Source organism: Pleurodeles waltl, chromosome 10 (assembly GCF_031143425.1).
Source record: "Pleurodeles waltl isolate 20211129_DDA chromosome 10, aPleWal1.hap1.20221129, whole genome shotgun sequence".
Lineage (NCBI taxonomy): Eukaryota > Metazoa > Chordata > Amphibia > Caudata > Salamandridae > Pleurodeles > Pleurodeles waltl.
The window spans coordinates 516985011-517003620 of NC_090449.1; the positions used below are offsets into that span (position 1 = coordinate 516985011).

Sequence of the window (18610 nt, forward strand, 5' to 3'; positions counted from 1 at the left end):
AGAAGGAAAAGCTTATGGTTTATATATTTATTGCTGAGTTGGTGGGATGTTGTCTATTTTGAGAGACTGCAGTCTGCAATGGAAATGGCACAGGCGGAACCAGATGCCAAGTACGTTCGGTAATATCGATTTTTCAGATTCCTTTTAATGCAGAGGAAAAACTGTAGGTACATTTTTCCTAATCAATTCATCAGACACAACAGAGACCTTGAATATTTATAGTAAATCCACATCATAAACTCTCGTCGATTAGCTATGTGAAGCAAAGAGCTACACGTCGTTTATGTAAATTCTGTTTTATTTTCACTTCTAGTCTGAGGATGTAACTGGTACTATTTTCATGTTAATAAAATAACACTGTCAATGAGGTGTCATCCTGCAATTTGAATCTCGATGTTTTCGGTTGTTCAAAGACAGTCATGTAAAGTTACATTATACTTTGCACAAATATAAAAAAATACAATTAGTGTACAAGTTTAACGTAAAAACATGGCGCAGTTAAAAGATAACTCTCCATTCATAAGTAATGCTGTGGGTGCTCTCAATCATTCCATAAAACATTGTTTTTGATAGTGGAGGTAAGTATGTTCTCTTCCACAAGTCCAAATCCACAGGCATAGGGGGTCTCTTGACAGACACCGTATCTCTGTTAATGATTTTCCTGGGACTACACCACTGTCCTCTGTGTCACAATGGACTCTTGATGTTAGCCTAAAGTAGAACATAAGCCCCTCAATGAGATGGGATTGGTATACTCGAGCGAACGACGTCATGCTGGATCAGGCCGACCAAAAGATGAAGCACCCAGTTCTACTGAGAGAACGCATCAAAAATGCACTTGAAACAAAAAGGCTTGCTGTCATCTCCTGCTTCTTTCAACCCAATCAGTTCTAGAAATTTGTTTAGCAAATTCATGAACCAGTTGTCGCTCTTTTTCTTCTTTCCTGTTTCCCCTTCTTTTCCAGTGTCTTGCCCCACCTTGTCAGTTTGTGTTGCACCTTTGTAGGTGTTCTAAAAAATCAAACAGACAAAGGACAGACAACAAGAAACAAACACATAAGACAACAAGAGGGGACATTAGTAACAGTGAGAATTCAACATGTATAAGCCAGAAAAATGGCAGTCATCAGTAACTTGTTCTACGTTTTTCAAGGATAGGAGAAATGTACAAGTGGGGCGTGGTGGCTAGTGTGTCATAGCATTTTTACTTTGTTTGCTTTTTGTAAACACATGATCAATTTATATGGGTAATGATGGTTTATTTGTGCCGATAATTGCAGTTGGTGGGCCTTGTTCGGTATTTTATCATCAGGGTTTGACCCAGAACAAGAGAGAGAAGGACAGAAAACGGAGAAAGGAGGAAGACAAAGATGGAAAACAGTGACAAATGCACAACGCCGGATGACAAAGAGCCTAGAAGGGTGAAACAGGCAGAGTTAGGTGGTTGAATAAAAAATGGCATGAGGTGGAATCAAGATTAGACATCCGTGGTATGCAATAATCCTGGCATTCTGCAGCACCAGTGGTAAAGAAAACTTTAGACACCTATTCCTTTCCTTTTTACAAGTTAAGCACTTATTCCAAGGATTGTGTTCTAGGATATCGAGAACAAGAATATTGTACCACAATAACAGTGTCTCCAAAATGTAGAGGGATAAAATGCCGACTAGTATGTGCATATAGGGACGTATAGGTTCATTATTCCTAAATCCACATCAATGTACCTTAAACAAAATATAAATGTGTGTGTATGTGCTTATGTATGTGGATAGATAGATAGATAGATAGATAGATAGATAGATAGATAGATAGATAGATAGATAGATAGATAGATAGATAGATAGATTGATTTATAGATAGATAGATATGGGTTTGGGTGTAGAATATCTATACATACTTATCTTTCTTTCTTTTTCCCTATATATTTTGTCCTCTAGTTTAGTGTCCCACAATATTCTGTGCTTGATATTCCGGATCCAACCTGTTCCAAGATATTATCTTATATTTGCAAACAGAATCAGAATTCTTCCTGATTCTTCAAACATATCCGCATTTATCACTGGACCGTGCTGCACCCCATGCTTATGCCAACTAAGCGGGTAAACATACCGTAGGTGGCGAGGTTTCACAGATCACTTTTTGTTCTTCAGTGCTCGACGCGGTGCAGTCTTTTACAATCTGGCAGAGAGAAAACATGTTATATGCTTTTACCACATATTGATACTCGTTTGTCTTTAATTTGCAGTTTAAAAATCAAACCCCTCTGAATGAGAGAAAAAAGTTTAATTTTCGAGAAGAGATGTACTATATATTGGTTTTAGAATTAACATCGTATTCCTGGTGTCTTTCTTCAGTAAACAGATTCCTCTCAGATGGGCATGGGAGATGGACGGAGGCTTTTGTTTAACCCCTTCGCTGCCAGGCCTATTCCCCCGCACCCCTCGTGCCGTGCCTTTTTTGGGCTATTTGGGGCAGTTCGCGCTTAGGCCCTCATAACTTTTTGTTCACATAAGCTACCCACGCCAAATATGCGTCCTTTTTTTCCAACATCCTAGGAATTCTAGAGGTACCCAGACTTTGTGGGTTCCCCTGAAGGAGACCAAAAAATTTGCCAAAATACAGTGAATATTTTTTTTCTTCAAAAAAATTGGAAAAAAGGGCTGCAGAAGGCAGCTTGTGGTTGTTTCCCTGAAAATGGCATCAACAAAGGGTTTGAAGTGGCAAGATCACCACCTTCCCAGCTTTCAGAACAGACAGACTTGAATTGGAAAACCCAATTTTTCAATACAATTTTGACATTTTACTGGGACATACCCCATTTTTACTATTTTTTGTGCTTTCAGCCTCCTTCCAGTTAGTGACCAATATGGGTGAGAAACCAATGCTGATATTGAAATTGAGGTGAAAAAACAGCCATTTTTCTCCATGTTTTACTCTGTAACTTTTTCCTGCGATATCAGATTTTTGGAAGCAATATACCGTTACATCAGCTGGACTCTTCTGGTTGCGGGGATATATAGGGCTTGTGTGTTCATCAAGAACTCTAGGTACCCAGAGCCAACAAATGAGCTGGACTTTACAATGGGTTTTTATTCTATGCCGGGTGTACAGCAATTCATTTGCTGAAATATAAAAAGTGAAAAATAGGTTTTAAGAAAACCTTTGTATTTCCAAAATGGGCACAAGATAAGGTGTTGAGAAGCAGTGGTTATTTGCACATCTCTAAATTCCGGGCTGCCCATATTAGCATGTGAATTACAGGGCATTTCTCAAATATATATATAGTATATTTTACATACTGCCTTACATTTGGAAGGCAAAAATGTAGAGAAAGACAAGTGGCAATAACACTTGTTTTGCTATTCTGTGTTCCCCCAAGTCTCCCGATAAAAATGGTACCTCACTTGTGTGGGTAGGCCTAGCGTCCACGAAAGGAAATGGCCCAAAACACAACGTGGACACATCACATTTTTTCACAGAAAACAGAGGTGTTTTTACAAAGTGCCTACCTGTGGATTTTGGCCTCTAGCTCAGCCGGCACCTGGGGAAACCTAGCAAACCAGCGCATTTTTGCAAACTAGACACCTAGGGGAATATAAGATAGGGTGACTTGTGGGGCTCTGGCCAGGTTCTGTTACACAGAATCCTTTGCAAACGTCAAAATTTGACCAAAAAAACACCTTTTCCTCTCATTTCGGTGACAGAAAGTTCTGGAATCTGAGAGGAGACACAAATTTCCTTCCACCCAGCATTCCCCTAAGTCTCCTGATAAAAATGGTACCTCACTTGTGTGGGTAGACCTAGCGCCCACAAAAGGAAATGGCCCAAAACACAACGTGGACACATCACATTTTTTTCACAGAAAACAGAGGTGTTGTTTACAAAGTGCCTACCTGTGGATTTTGGCCTCTAGCTCAGCTGGCACCTGGGGAAACCTAGCAAACCAGTGCATTTTTGCAAACTAGACACCTAGGGGAATATAAGCTAGGGTGACTTGTGGGGCTCTGACCAGGTTCTGTTACACAGAATCCTTTCCAAACTTCAAAATTTGACCAAAAAAACACCTTCTCCTCTCATTTCGGTGACAGAAAGTTCTGGAATCTGAGAGAAGACACACATTTCCTTCCACCCAGCATTCCCCTAAGTCTCCAGATAAAAATGGTACCTCACTTCTGTGGGTAGGCCTAGCGCCCACGAAAGGAAATGGCCCAAAACACAACGTGGACACATCACCTTTTTTCACAGAAAACAGAGGTGTTTTTTTACAAAGTGCCTACCTGTGGATTTTGGCCTCTAGCTCAGCCGGCACCTGGGGAAACCTAGCAAACCAGCGCATTTTTGATACTAGACAACTAGGGGAATATAAGGTGGGATGGCTTGTGGGGCTCTGACCAGGTTCTGTTACCCACAATACTTTGCATACCTCAAAATTTGACCAAAAAAACACATTTTCTTCTCATTTTGGTGACAGAAAGTTCTGGAATCTGAGAGGAGCCACACATTTCCCTCCATCCAGCATTCCCCCAAGTCTCCTGATAAAAATGGTACCTCACTTGTGTCCACGAAAGGAAATGGCCCAAAACACAAAAAGGACACATCAAAATTATCAAATACAAAACTACCTGTTTTTGCAGGGGGGCACCTGCGTTTTAGGTCCTGGGCTCAGCAGCCATCTAGGGAAACCTACCAAACCCAGACATTTCTGAAAACTAGACACCCGAGGGAGCCAAGTGAGGTGTGACTTGTGTGGATCCCCCAATGTTTTCTTACCCAGAATCCTCAGCAAACCTCAAATGTAGCTACAAAATCCACTTTTCCCCACATTTCTGTGTGGGATCACCACACTGGGACACCTTTCATACCACCCAATGTTCCCCTCAGTCTCCCGGTAAAAATGATACCTCATTTGTATAGGTGGGCCAAGTGCTTGTGAAAGGGAAGAGCTAAAAACATGTCAATATTGCGGGAGAACAAAGGGGGTCCAAAAGGGCAGTTTGCAAAAAAACATTTTCAGGCTGACAAGTGCAGCAGAATTTTTATCGGTATAGATGAGACAATGCTGGGTGGTAGGAATTTTGTGCAGATTCCAGAAGGTTCCATCACAAAAACGTGGGAAAAATGTGTGATTTCCAGCAAAGTTGGAGGTTTGCAGGGGATTGTGAAACACACCAGTCTGGAATCAACCAGATGTTTAGTTTTCAGATGTATCTAGGTCTTGTGGATTTTTCTACACAACAGAGTCCCAAAGTCCATAAAGTGCAGCCCTCACCATTCCAAGTGGGACGATTTTGAGAGTAAGCCGAGTTCTCATGGCCCAAATGTAAAACTAAAACCCCAAATAATCAAATGCCTTCTTGCTTGCTGTGGGATAAGATGTTCTAGAGTGCGGGGGAGAGCTGAAATACTGTTACCCCCTTCAGTTGAGGTGGGGGCGTAACCAGGCTCATACTGGTTGGTAGCCACCAACCTCTTATTCTTGGAAAAAAACTTCCCTGGCCTCTGGTGGGCTTTCTGCCCCCTCTTGGTGCAGATGGGCCTTCCAAAAATAGGCCCATCTGCCCCCAATGGGGGGCAGATATGGCCAACACAATGTGCTCCCATGGGGAGCGACCCTTACCCAAGGGGCTGCCTCGCTAAAGAAAACACATGCATACACACACACCAATCCCTGGTGCCTAAGTGGTTTCTGCCCTCATGGGGGCAGATTGGCCTAACAAAAATTGGCCGATCTGTCCCCAAGGGGGGCAAAAATGGTCTAAATACAATTTGCCCCCCAGGGGAGCGACCCTTGCCTAATGGGTCGCTCCACGTCTCTAAACAAACAAACAAAAAAAAAACACCAAAAAAAAATTGCCCTGGTGCCTAGAGGTTTCTGCCCCACCCCTGAGGGCAGATTGGCCTAATTAAAATAGGCTGACCTGCCCTTAAATAAATTTGCCCCCCAGCGGAATGACCCTTGCCTAAGGGGTCACTCCCCTTGCGTGAAATTCACGTAGAAAAAAAACCTCCCTGGTGTCTAGTGGTTTCTGTCCCCCTTGGGGGCAGATTGGCCTCATAAAAATAGGCCAATCTGCCCCCAAGGGGGGCAGAAATGGCCTAAATATAATTTGCCCCCCTAGGGGAGCGACCCTTGCCTAAGAGGTCGCTCCCCACCTCTAAAAAAACAAAAAACAAAACAAAAACAAAACAAAACAAATTATCCCTGGTGCCTAGAGGTTTCTGCCTGGGGGGCAGAAAAGGCCTTAAAAAAATCCCACCCCCCGGGAGCGACCCTTGCCCAAGGGGTTGCTCCCTTGTGCCAAAATTCCAAATAGAAAATAAATCCCTGCTGTCTAGTGGGCATTTCAAAAGCCGGATTGCTTTACAATTCATTTCTTTCCCTTTGAAGCCTCTCCGGCCTCCTCCACGTGGAGGGTGGGGGGTGGAAGAGTGAGGGATAAAAAAATCCCCCCCCCCGGGAGCGACCCTTGCCCAAGGGGTTGCTCCCTTGTGCCAAAATTCCAAATAGAAAATAAATCCCTGGTGTCTAGTGGGCATTTCAAAAGCCGGATTGCTTTACAATTAATTTCTTTCCCTTTGAAGCCTCTCCGGCCTCCTCCACGTGGAGGGTGGGGGGTGGAAGAGTGAGGGATTCCACTTCCATCCACGACCGGGGTGTGTGGGTGGGGGGCCCATGGGGGAGCGCTAGCACTCCTCCCGGTTCCCGGGTGCAGGACGAGGTGATCTCGTCCAAGGCACCCAGGAACCAGTGCCTTGGACGAGATCACCTCGTCCAAGGCACCCAAGCGGTTAAAAGGCAGGCTTTGCTAGCCCTGGTGTTTTTTATTGATTTGCGAAATACAGAAGGAAAACAGCCATAGTTCTTGCAATTTTGCTTTCATGCACGCAAATCGGTGATGTTAAACCTACAGAACAAGGCCACTGCACACAAAGGGCGATATTTATGCCCTGTTTGCACTAAATTAGTGTTATTTTTTTAACGCTAATTCAGCGAAAAGCCGAACTCCATAATTATATTTTGGCGCTAGACCTGTCATTTTCTTGACGTGAACACCTACCTTTCGTCAATGAGATGCAAGGTAGGCGTTCCCGTCCAGAAAATGACGATATGGCCTTAACGCCATATTTATGCCCCCATGCTAAATTCAAGCACGGGGAGGGGGGGCCTTAAATAATGGAGCTGGGCTTGCTCAGCGCCATTATTTAACGCCTGGGTATGGGCAGGTGTTAGGGGACCTGTCAGCCTTTTTCCATGGTCAGAGACCATGGAAAGAGCCCCCAAGTGCCCTTCCCTGGCCCCAGGGACACCCCCACCCACGCCAGAGGTACACCACAGGATGGGGAACCCATCCCAGGTAAGTGCCGGCAAGTATTTTTTTTTTTCCCACGGGGGGCCCTGACTTGGGACCCCCGCATGGCGCTGGCCTCAATGGCCATGCCCAGGGGACATTTGTCCCCTGGGCATGGCCATTGAGGTGGTGGGCATGGCTCCTGTCTTTACCAAGACAGGAGCCATGTCCATGGGGGTTGTGCACCAGGAAATGGTGTTACACTGCTTAGAGGCATTTTTTGCCTCTAAACAGTGTAGTGCCATAATTCGGTGCAGAAGCTACGGTTTCCCCTACGCCTCCCCCACCCTTTTAGTGTCCTTTACAAAGGCACTAACAGGGCATTAGTGCTGGCTAGTGCCATTCCATAAACATGACGCCTAGCCGGCATCCACGAATGGCGCTATACTTTTACATGAAAAACTGTGCTAACGCAGTTTTGCATGTAAAAGTATAAATATAGCCCAAAGTTCCTGAAACAGTTCGGCGTTTCATGCGTGAACCACTACAACTTCAGAAACCACTAAACACGTCTATGAAACTCTCCTGAAAACCAGGAACGCGTCACATGTTTTGCATTTCAGCAGAATGTTTCACACAGAGCAAGCAATTTTACTGTTTTTAAAGATCTAAAGGCCAGTTGTCGCAACTTAGTTTCTTTATGATTAAACTCTCACAAACCCATACAGCTGTCACATTCATGCAAAGACGTTTGCTATACTGGCTAGTTTTTTAATGTTCATCCAAAGACCAGGAGCTGCGTTTTGTAAATTGCACCAGAGACAGGCAATTTTGTGCAGGTTCCTGTCAGTTTTACAGTGATTTTTGTACTGATTCCATGTGCAAATTTACACTTTTTACCTCTCAGTGGATGCAAATGTTGATTTTGTACAAACTTGCTACGAACCAGGGCAGAACTGAAGGACATTGTTCAAAAGGCATGATTTGTACCCAGGCCCTAATCTAGGTCAAATGATGCAATTTCGGGAAAAGTATTTTTACTTTCTTGGTTCTAATTTCCTAACCCTGATAAGATTGGCAAATGGTTAAAAGCGGCTAAAGCAAGTATGACGCAGTATAAAACACAGCGGGCCATATTTACAAGAAAGTGGCGCATCACTAGTGATGCGCCACTTTTCTTGCAGCCCCCTTGCATTCCCTAATGCCACCATGGTAGCGCCATATTTACAATACGGCGCACCATGGCACATGTTAGGGGCAATGGCCTTATTTTTTTATGCTATTGTAACACTATACCAGATTAGCGTGAAAAAAAATGACGCTAATCCAGAATAGTGGCCCATTGAAATCAAAGGGAGCCTCATTTTAACACCTGCTTTAAGCAGGTGATAAAAATGGTGCTAGAAATAGTGCAATTGAATCTTGTAGATTCCATTGTGCCATTTTTAGCGACCCTCTAACGAAGGAACACCCTCTTTACATACATCATTATGCATGATGTGGCACAAAGGGTTTAAAAGGTGGTGCAAACCTAGTTTGCGCCACCTTGTATATATGGCACTATGGTAGTGGCATGTTAGCATCACATTTGCGGCAAAAGATTTGACGCAAATGTGGCATCAAGGGGCGCAAGGGCCTTGTTAATCTGGCCAACAATTGTCAATTTGCCAGCAAGACTTAATGTAGATCTACAAACACCCAATGTATGGGACTGGAGGCAGATCTATACTGTGAGGTATCATCTGCAGCTGGTAGCCTTGTCTCGAGTAAGTCAAAATCACCCAGCCCACTCTACAACTTTATTGGTCAATTGTTGCAGTGAGTATCTTTCAGACTGCACTCTGAGATAAATCACGCTAAATCACGCAACATCCATCGCAATAGCCAATTATAAGAATCAGATACCTGTTTTTCTATCACGATTGGAAGTTCTAGAGTGATAGGGAAACAAATGTATGTGACAGAGGGCAAAGTTAGCATGGTCATTGGTATAGCTTGGTGTCGTATATTGCTTATTTCGATGTTAGAACAAGCAAGTATTTCCAGCCAGTATTATAAGTCTAGGCCGAAAAAAACAAAAAATGCAAATTAATGAGTTTTTCCCCTCTGAAATGTGAACTTGCAACAGGAAGCTGCAGAAAAAAAAAATATTGTGTTTAACTTTCTAAACATTGTCTAAATTATTTGTAAAACAAATAGAAGGATAATAGCCTTGCTAATAAAGAACATGGAGTATGCAACAAAAATTGTTCAAGTAGAGTTGCTGTCCCTTCCACATCTCAAAATAAGAACAAACGACCAAAAAATGGTTTCCGAGAAAGCTGTCAACCTTGTTCACTTTAGCCGTATTTAACATCTGTCTGGCTCTGCTCCAACTGCTCTGAGCTTTTAGGGACACCGCCTATTGTGAGCTATTGTGAAATCGAGAAATCAGCCACCAATGAAAATAGTGGGAAACGCGACGTGCTTTGCATCCGCCTGTCAAGGCAGTAGTATTAATAAGCCAGGGTGGAGATCCAGAACAGTGATGTAACTGACCTACATGAGGAATAAACACACAGGAAACACCCATCATTAGCTGCGCTTTAGTCTTAACTTTAGTCCATTTGCAATATAATTTACACAAATACAATTGGAGAGGCCCCGATTCACTGAACTTTTTTCTGTAGCTAAGTTACTCTTAGATGCACCAAAGGTGGCATCTGTCCCTACATATAACAACTGCTGATTCATGGAATCTTGTTCTACATATATTTACCAGAGCTGCTTCTGCTCTTAGACTATCACTCTGAATGCTATTATTTCTTTCCTCGGTCTGAAGATGTACTAAGAGAGGCATACAGCCTTTTATGTTTGGCCTGTGGAATATTAATCTTTTAGTCCTGGCTTGACAACTCAGCTGTCTATAAAATGTTTTGATACCAATTCTCAGTCAGAGAGAGGGCTTTGGTTCTGCCCAGAGGAATGTAAATCTCTCCTACTTCATGCTATTGGTTATTTGGTGTATCATTATGCAGTTATGAAGTGCTGGCGTTGCGAACCATTAGGTATTTTACACCTCAAAAGTATGCTGAATAATCGCACGTTACATTTTTTTCTCAGAGATACATTGTGTAAAGAAACCATTAGCTTATAGTTTGTTTTTTTCAGTCATGCAGGCTTTTTATTAACATTTCACTCATTTTTAAAAATGGAAGCCAGACATGTTGACTTTGCCAATTGGTCTCCTTCTCCTCTTCCTTTACCTCTGGAGAAAGATTCATGCAAAGTTCTTCCGTGTTTATACTTCTGAATTTGAAATACCATTGTATTTTTTACAGAAACCATAAAACGTCATACAAGAACAGAACTATTTTATTATTTTAATAAAACATTAACACACAGCTCGGCAGTAGAACATTCACTATTTAGAAAGTTTAGAAGATATAAAAGTAACAATTTTCTGAAAAGTGGCAACAAAAGTTACTTGCTTCATCATTGCACGAATGCTCTCTAAATCACAATCTCACGGACCCAAAATTAAAAAATTAACGTACTTACTCCTTTCCTGACTTACTTCTGATAATGAAGCAGCATCTATTCGGTCAGCTCAGGCAATGGCCGCAAGGCCAACAAAGGCATTGATCAAGGGGAGTGACGTACCACTTAATAATTAATTACAGAGAAGGCAAGGTTCAGATGGAAAAGTATATCAAATCAAATCATTAACATTTATAAAGCGCGCTACTCACCCGTGCGGGTCTCAAGGCGCTAGGGGGGAAAGGGGGGGTTATCGCTGCTCGAACAGCCAAGTCTTTAGGAGTCTCCGGAAAGCGGAGTGGTCCTGGGTGATCCTGAGGCTGGTGGGGAGGGAGTTCCAGGTCTTGGCCGCCAGGAAGGAGAAAGATCTCCCACCCGCCGTGGAGCGGCGGGTGCGAGGGACGGCAGCAAGTGCGAGGCCAGCGGAGCGGAGGGGGCGGGTGGGGACGTAGAAGCTGAGGCGTCTGTTGAGGTATTCCGGTCCCTTGTTGTGGAGGGCTTTGTGTGCGTGGGTGAGAAGACGGAAGGTGATCCTTTTGCTGACTGGGAGCCAATGCAGGTGTCTCAGGTGTGCGGAGATGTGGCTGTTGCGGGGTACGTCGAGGATGAGGCGGGCCGAGGCGTTTTGGATGCGTTGCAGGCGGTTTTGGAGTTTGGCTGTGGTCCCGGCGTAGAGGGTGTTGCCGTAGTCCAGGCGGCTCGTGACGAGGGCGTGGGTCACGGTTTTTCTGGTGTCGGCGGGGATCCAGCGGAAGATCTTACGGAGCATGCGGAGAGTGAGGAAGCAGGCGGAGGACACGGCGTTGACTTGCTTGGTCATGGTGAGAAGAGGGTCCAAGATGAAGCCGAGGTTGCGGGCGTGGTCTGCGGGGGTCGGTGCGGTGCCGAGGGCCGTGGGCCACCAGGAGTCGTCCCAGGCGGACGGGGTGTTGCCGAGGATGAGGACTTCCGTTTTTTCAGAGTTCAGCTTTAGGCGGCTGAGCCTCATCCAATCTGCGACGTCCTTCATACCCTCTTGTAGGTTGGTCTTGGCGCTGGCGGGGTCCTTGGTGAGGGAGAGTACAAGTTGGGTGTCGTCGGCGTAGGAGGTGATGATGATGTCGTGCTTGCGTACGATGTCGGCGAGGGGGCTCATGTAGACATTGAAGAGTGTCGGGCTGAGCGATGAGCCTTGAGGTACGCCGCAGATGATCTTGGTGGGTTCTGAGCAAAACGGAGGGAGGTAAACTCTTTGGGAGCGGTTAGCGAGGAAGGAGGCGATCCAGTCCAGGGCCTGGCCTTGGATCCCGGTGGAGCGTAGGCGGGTGATTAGGGTGCGGTGACAGACGGTGTCAAAGGCAGCCGAGAGGTCGAGGAGAATGAGGGCGACTGTTTCACCGTTGTCCATCAGGGTTCTGATGTCGTCTGTGACTGAGATGAGGGCGGTTTCCGTGCTGTGGTTGGTTCGGAATCCGGTTTGTGAAGGGTCGAGCAGGTTGTTGTCTTCCAGGAAGGTGGTCAGCTGTTTGTTGACGGTCTTTTCTATTACCTTGGCTGGGAAAGGTAGAAGAGAGATGGGGCGGAAGTTTTTCAGGTCGCTTGGGTCAGCCGTAGGTTTCTTTAGTAGGGCGTTGACTTCAGCGTGCTTCCAGCATTCGGGGAAGGTAGCAGAAGAAAAAGAAGAGTTGATGACGGTCTGGAGGTGCGGGGCGATGATGTCGTCGGCTTTGTTAAAGATGAAGTGCGGGCAGGGGTCCGAAGGGGCGCCGGAGTGGATAGAGTTCATGATGGATTTGGTTTCTTCCGTGTTGATGTGGGTCCAGTTGTTGAGGGTGATGTCCGGGGAAGCGGGTTCAGTGGTGTATGGTTGGGTCTGGTGTCCGAAGCTGTCGTGGAGGTCGCTGATCTTGCGATGGAAGAAAGTGGCGAGGGATTCGCACAAATCCTGTGAGGGCGTGACGGCGTTGGCGCTGGCGCTGGGGTTGGAGAACTCTTTGACGATGCTGAAGAGTTCTCTGCTGTTGTGGCTGTTTTTGTCTAGTCTGTCGGTGAAAAAGTTCCTTTTGGCAGTGCGGATCAGGTGGTGGTGTTCGCGTGTAGCGTTCTTGAGGGCGGTCATGTTGTCAGCGGTGTGGTCCTTGCGCCAGGCCTTCTCAAGGGCACGACAAGTTTTCTTTGATTCTTTGAGGGTGTCAGAGAACCAGAGAGGTTTTTTGGTGTTGGTCTGTCGATGCGTGCGTTTGAGGGGAGCAAGGTTGTCAGCGCAGTTGGAGATCTGCTCTCTTAACATGAGGAACCATTAATTCAACACTATGTGGGTGTGAAACTCATGATAGCACCAAGTAACGGTGGTGAGAACTTGTTAAGTGTAAATAATCCACATCTTCGGGTGTGAACTGTTCAGGTTGCTCATTCTCCCAATTCAATAAAATATATGAAAACATAAGTGTTTGGAGTGATAAAAGAGAGTAGTAAAAATAAAGCATTTGTCTGGGTGATAGAGGCCCCACTTACCTGTCTCAGTTGAGCAATAAGTTGGTCTTTCTTTACATGATGATCCCAGTTCCATTGACTAGATGAACTGATGTGAAGTAGATGCTGTTTGAGGCACTTACCACCATATCTCAGAGGAGAGAAAGTCAAAGAATGCCTAGACATGGAATGTGCAACTCTCATATTGCGTCTTGGAGTCCTCCCTTCAGATCATATTTGTAGCGAGAGAAGGGCAGGTAAGTTGTCCGGAATAGCATTAGGATGTCCGTTGGCGGGCATGTGATCGAGAGGCCAAAAAGCTAACTTTAGAACTGAGACACCAGAATTGTAATTCCGGTTTCCCCACTTGGAAAAATGTTATGATGCTGGATAAATCATTTGATCACAAAGTTTCAGTTTCTCTCACTGTCAAAGAAAGTGGTGCTTGTGGAGTGGTAATCAGCAACAATCACTACATAAAAACTATATGTGTGGAATTTAACCAAAATTATGAAAGTCCTCTTGCCAATAAATGTGAATATTGAACACTAGCATGCCTGACATTCAAAGGTCATGCACAATGCAGGCAGTAGGCTGCTTTCGGGACAAAATGCCTCTGGCACACTATTTTCTGTGCATTATGCGAAATTTCTAAAAATTCACCTAATTTGAAATTCACAAATATTGCCACCATAAGAGATTTTCCCTGAGCATTTTTCATTGACTGCTCTAAACAATAATATTCTTGCACTTAAATGAACTACAATTTACACTACAAAGTTATTTTTCTCCATTGTCCATTGTCATGTGAGAGTAAATTGAGATGGTGACAGTTTCTTTCTTTGTTGCTCACATAATAGATGAGTACAAAAGTATTATTAGAACATTGGAATGTTGGAAGCTCTACTGAAGACAATAAAATGGCTCAGGGCAAAAAATAGGCGGTAAAAGCCTTCTGCATCAACATTCCAACGTTTCTCTTTCTGTTTCTCCCTTTTAAATTTAGAACATTCTGTGTACAGTGGGTGAAATGCTCTAATAGCCTCATAGACCTTCAGCCTTGGGTTATACAATTGTCAAAGGTCGTCTCCCATGTTATAAATTAGTTCAGGGCCTTTAACAGCTGTTATAGCCCTTGGTATTGGGCTATAAGACTACAGTACAAAGTTTGTCTTCTCAGTTTTTTTTCTATAGGTTGTAACATGTGTCAACTACCCTGGGAGCTTGACTCAAGGAAGCAGTTCAAGTCCCCTGCTTCGTCAATAGTAAAACAAACTTTTGTTTGCAAATTTGTGAACGATGCTGATATGCCTTGTGAACCAGAATGCCACTGTAAACTTTGAGCCTGGAGAATCTGGCAGTAATTTAAAAATAAAGCACAAAATCATTAACTCTTGTTTGTGGAAGACTGCCACTTTTTTCCCCTGTCCAGGTTTTCTGAAGCGAATTCCATTATCAGATGAGAATGACTTTGGTTTGTGTGCTTTTATAATGGTAGGTAAATTGACCGAATACTTGGCTTCACTTTGTACCACACAAATGTCCACTCAAAACCTTAGTAAATAAGAAAGAACAACCCATGTCCCATTTTGAAATTACAGAACATGTATTTGGTTAGTGTGCTCAGTTGTTGAGGTGCTTGCAGTATATGGTGGACTTTCCTCATTAAGGCAAAATCCACATTGTGGAAGACAGTGACCAGTATGAATGAATCTTCAGAAAAATCCATCCCATTACAGAAAATTGAAATAAAGATGCAAAACGTTTTTAAAAGCCAAAATTTCTAAGGAAGAGTTTTATCTTTTTGATACAAGAATAGGGAATTCACCGGATGCACTAATATTTCGCTAGCAACGCATGGTACCGACATACAGATGTATTTTAGGGCAAACAACAACTTACCCCGTCCACTTTAAAGTCACATTCTTCAGGATTTTTCTTCCTATCCGACTTCGAGCACACAGTCTCTTTGATTCTAAACCTCAGCTGAGCAGAGAAGGTGGGCTGGCCCTGCAAGAACAGTCACCTGTTAAAATATTGGTGCTGCACAATGTCATGCAAAGAAAAACGTATTTAGAAAATAAGAGCTAAACGTGGCGGCAAGGTGACATCATCCTTTAATTGAGTTGACAAAGCAGCCATTCACACTCATGGATCATCCTACAGTAAAACATTCAGCAAATTCAGTACTTGCCACACTCATGGAAAAAACAGCAAACCCATACAAATTGTGGACATTTTTTTCATTTTTTTTCTAGCATCCCTCTATCTGTGAACCCAGCAGGGCCCTTGCAACAGATGTCTTGGCTACTATACCAAAACAATGAATACATAAATACAAATACTGCTCTGATTTTAGAAACAGTGTTTCATTTAGACCAAAAGGTGTCCTGCATGAAACTTTTACAATCAATGTAGCATTGCCTATCTTTACTATATTGTACCAACCTCTGATTAATCCCTAAAACAACATATGATCATATTTATTCTGATCTGAATTAATACTTCATCTCAAGGCCCATATTTAAGAAAAAGTCGCACATCAGTTGTGATGCGCCATTTTCTTGCGCACCCCTACCAGCACCTAACAACATCAGGGTTCCACCGTATTTTTAATACGGAGCACCATGGCAGTCATTAGCACGATAGCATAAAAAACGTAAAATGCTATTATTTTGACGCTAGTGCAGCAAAGTGGAAGGAGTTCCATAAGTTACTATGGGAGCATTATTTTAACATCTGTTCTGAGCAGGCATAAAAAATGATGCCAAAAATGGCGCATTGAAATCTTTTAAATTTCACTGCACCATTTTTGCGGGCCTCCTAGCACTGGAATGCCCCCCTTGCATACATTATGCCTGGTGCAGGCATCATGTGGCACAGGGGGTTTCAAAGTGGTGCAATTCAAGCATAGGGCCTCTTTGTAAATATGGCATGGCAGAAAAGTCACTTTAGCGCCACCGTAGCATAAAAACAATTACGCTATGGTGGTGCTAAGGTGGCGCTAGGGGTTCTTAAATATGCCAGCTAATGTGGCTTTGTCTTCTGTCACAATGCTCGTGGCTCTCTGAGAAAGCTGAATATTATCAGGGAATGGGTAATCAGATGTCAAGCATTCCACTTTTGAAATGGAAAAAATCAAAATGACGTATAAGAAAATAGCCCCAAAGAATTCCATGGTGACAGCACCTGATATTCAATTTGTCAGTCTTGGTTGTCCCACCACAGTAGGAATGCAGCTCTTTTAAAGCTCTCACAAGAGCTGAACAGCTGGGGCTGTCAGGCAAAGGCCTCACTCTTTGAGGGTGCTGGCTGTCACAGTAGGGCCCCGTGGAGAGCACAAGCGCAGCCGAACCTCTCCATGGGATTCTTCATCACACGGAAAGCGTCATAAGGACATGATAGGTGGGGAGGAAGGTTTTAGGGTGGGGGTATAAATAGCGAGGGTGGGGAGGGGTCACCCTCTTCCTGGGGTGATGTTCTTGCACTGCAAGACTTTTTTGGGCCACCCACCCACCCTACAAGACGCGTGTACTTGGTGTGTAGATGCAGAGTGGAAGGTTTGTGGTTGCCAGAGTAGGGCAGGTTGCATAAGCAATGGCATTATATGGGGGGTTGGAGAGTCAGATGTGGACCTGCCCACCCCTCAGGAGGGAGAAACACAGGTGAAGGATGACAGTGTGTGGGATGCCCGAATGGGGCAGGTAAGGAAGGAGAGCATGAACAATTGATGATTGGAAGGTGGAAACTGGGTGAAAGGAGGTAAAAGTGGGTAATGAAAGTGAAAGGCGGGCTTAAAGTGGGGTGGTGCAAAATGGCTAAACTGCAAGTTAAATGTTAATGTTGTTATAGCATTTGAGTTATTTCCTGTCCGAATAAATGGCCTTTTACACTATACTGGACTATAGTAATGATTGTGTCACAATGCTAGATGTATTTAAATATCACAAACTCAAAGCCTAGCCCACTTTTGCAACAAATTCATGATCAAGCAGGCAAACCACCAGTAGATGGCGCCATATCTTGATATCTTGAAATCTATTCAACAGATTTGTTTTTATTCTTAACAACTTGCTTGTGCTAGGAGCAATCTGCAAGGGGCCCCATATGAGGTGTGTGACTCAGCCACACTAAACCTTCTGACAGACCTTAGGTCATTTACAGTTCTTCCCTTGTTTTATATACCATGTGCACGTCATCATATAGTAATATGATTTTTTTAAATCTTTTTAAATATATTAAAGAAAATGAATGTTAACAGAGCTGGTCATAGTGTATTTGTCTGAAAGCAGTGCTGGTTGACTATGAGCTAGTCACACAAGTAATAGATAGCAGGCAAATGGTACTTTCCCAAACTCCTAAATAAATAAATACACACATACATACTTACAAGGAAGGGAGGACTTTCCATTGTCCCTGTTGTTGCTGCTCCGGATCTCTAGATGGTGAAGAAGTTTGATGCCACCATTCAAAATAACGATCTCCCATGAAAACTATTATTTAGAAATTATTTTAAATACAGACGGCAAAAGGTGTCACTATGTGGACTCTAGTTTGCATCAAGCAAAATGAAATGTGATTTTACGTCGAGGGGAAGGTGAAGAATGAAGCAATTATTCAAGTCGTTTGAATTTTAAATCTAATCTAAGATAGAAAATTCCACTCAGTGACATGCACAACTTAAATCAGATTCCTTCTTACCATCCATGGATCATCTTTGACACGCCTGTATACAGAGCCTGTGCTCTGTCGCTCGTTGTAGATGTCAATAGCTACTGCTATTGCTTCATCCTGGACTGTCTGCCGCTGAAGAGGAATTGCATTGGCTGCAGTTGACACTACAAGGAAGAGCAAGGCTTTCCACCAATTCTCCATTCTGTTGGTCTTCTACTCGTGCGCAAGATGGAAGCCGGGTTCTGTAGTGGAAGAGTTTCTTATATATCAGGATTGTTTCCCCCTAGGAGAAGGTGTGCCTCTTCTCACAAAGTGTGGGTTTAGATTTTCCTGTTGTACAAAAACTCCTATGATTCAAAACAAGCCTGGGCACGTAAAAAGAGACAGGCCCTTTTCCTGGGCAATTAAATTGGGAAACCATCTTAGCATGAGTTGAACATTTATTATGGAGGCTCTAAACGCAAACAAATGCAGTGACTAATATGTGCACCTTGCTCCAGGAGATGGGAATCGGCACTCATATTTAGTGGCCGGTAATCATTTCTCATCATTAAATGCTGACTCGTAGCAAGGGAGAGAAAGACAGAAAGGGAAAGAAGGAGGAAGAGAAACATAGAGGGGTCGTGACAAAGGGAGGAAGCAGGGAGACCGCAGGAGTTGTAAAATGAGGTAAAGAA

General features: G+C 43.8%; 1 protein-coding gene across 1 annotated transcript; it reads right to left on the bottom strand.

Annotated features, from left to right (window-relative positions):
- Positions 1–280: 280 nt before the first annotated feature.
- LOC138261690 (cathelicidin antimicrobial peptide-like) lies at positions 281–18190 on the bottom strand. The gene is made up of 4 exons (XM_069210948.1): positions 17961–18190; positions 15162–15269; positions 2110–2178; positions 281–1011 (listed from the first exon to the last, which is right to left on the bottom strand). Exons 1-4 carry the CDS (start codon positions 18132–18134, stop codon positions 811–813), a joined length of 552 nt encoding a protein of 183 aa, XP_069067049.1. The 5' UTR covers positions 18135–18190; the 3' UTR covers positions 281–810.
- Positions 18191–18610: the final 420 nt, after the last annotated feature.

Excerpts from the sequence above, each read along its gene's own strand:
- LOC138261690 (XM_069210948.1), bottom strand. The coding sequence starts at position 18,134 with ATGGAGAATTGGTGGAAAGCCTTGCTCTTCCTTGTAGTGTCAACTGCA. Across the intron at positions 15,270-17,960 it reads TCAAAGATGATCCATGGATG|GGCCAGCCCACCTTCTCTGC; the intron begins GTAAGAAGGAAT and ends CTGTTCTTGCAG. Across the intron at positions 2,179-15,161 it reads GTGACTTTAAAGTGGACGGG|ATTGTAAAAGACTGCACCGC; the intron begins GTAAGTTGTTGT and ends TCTCTCTGCCAG.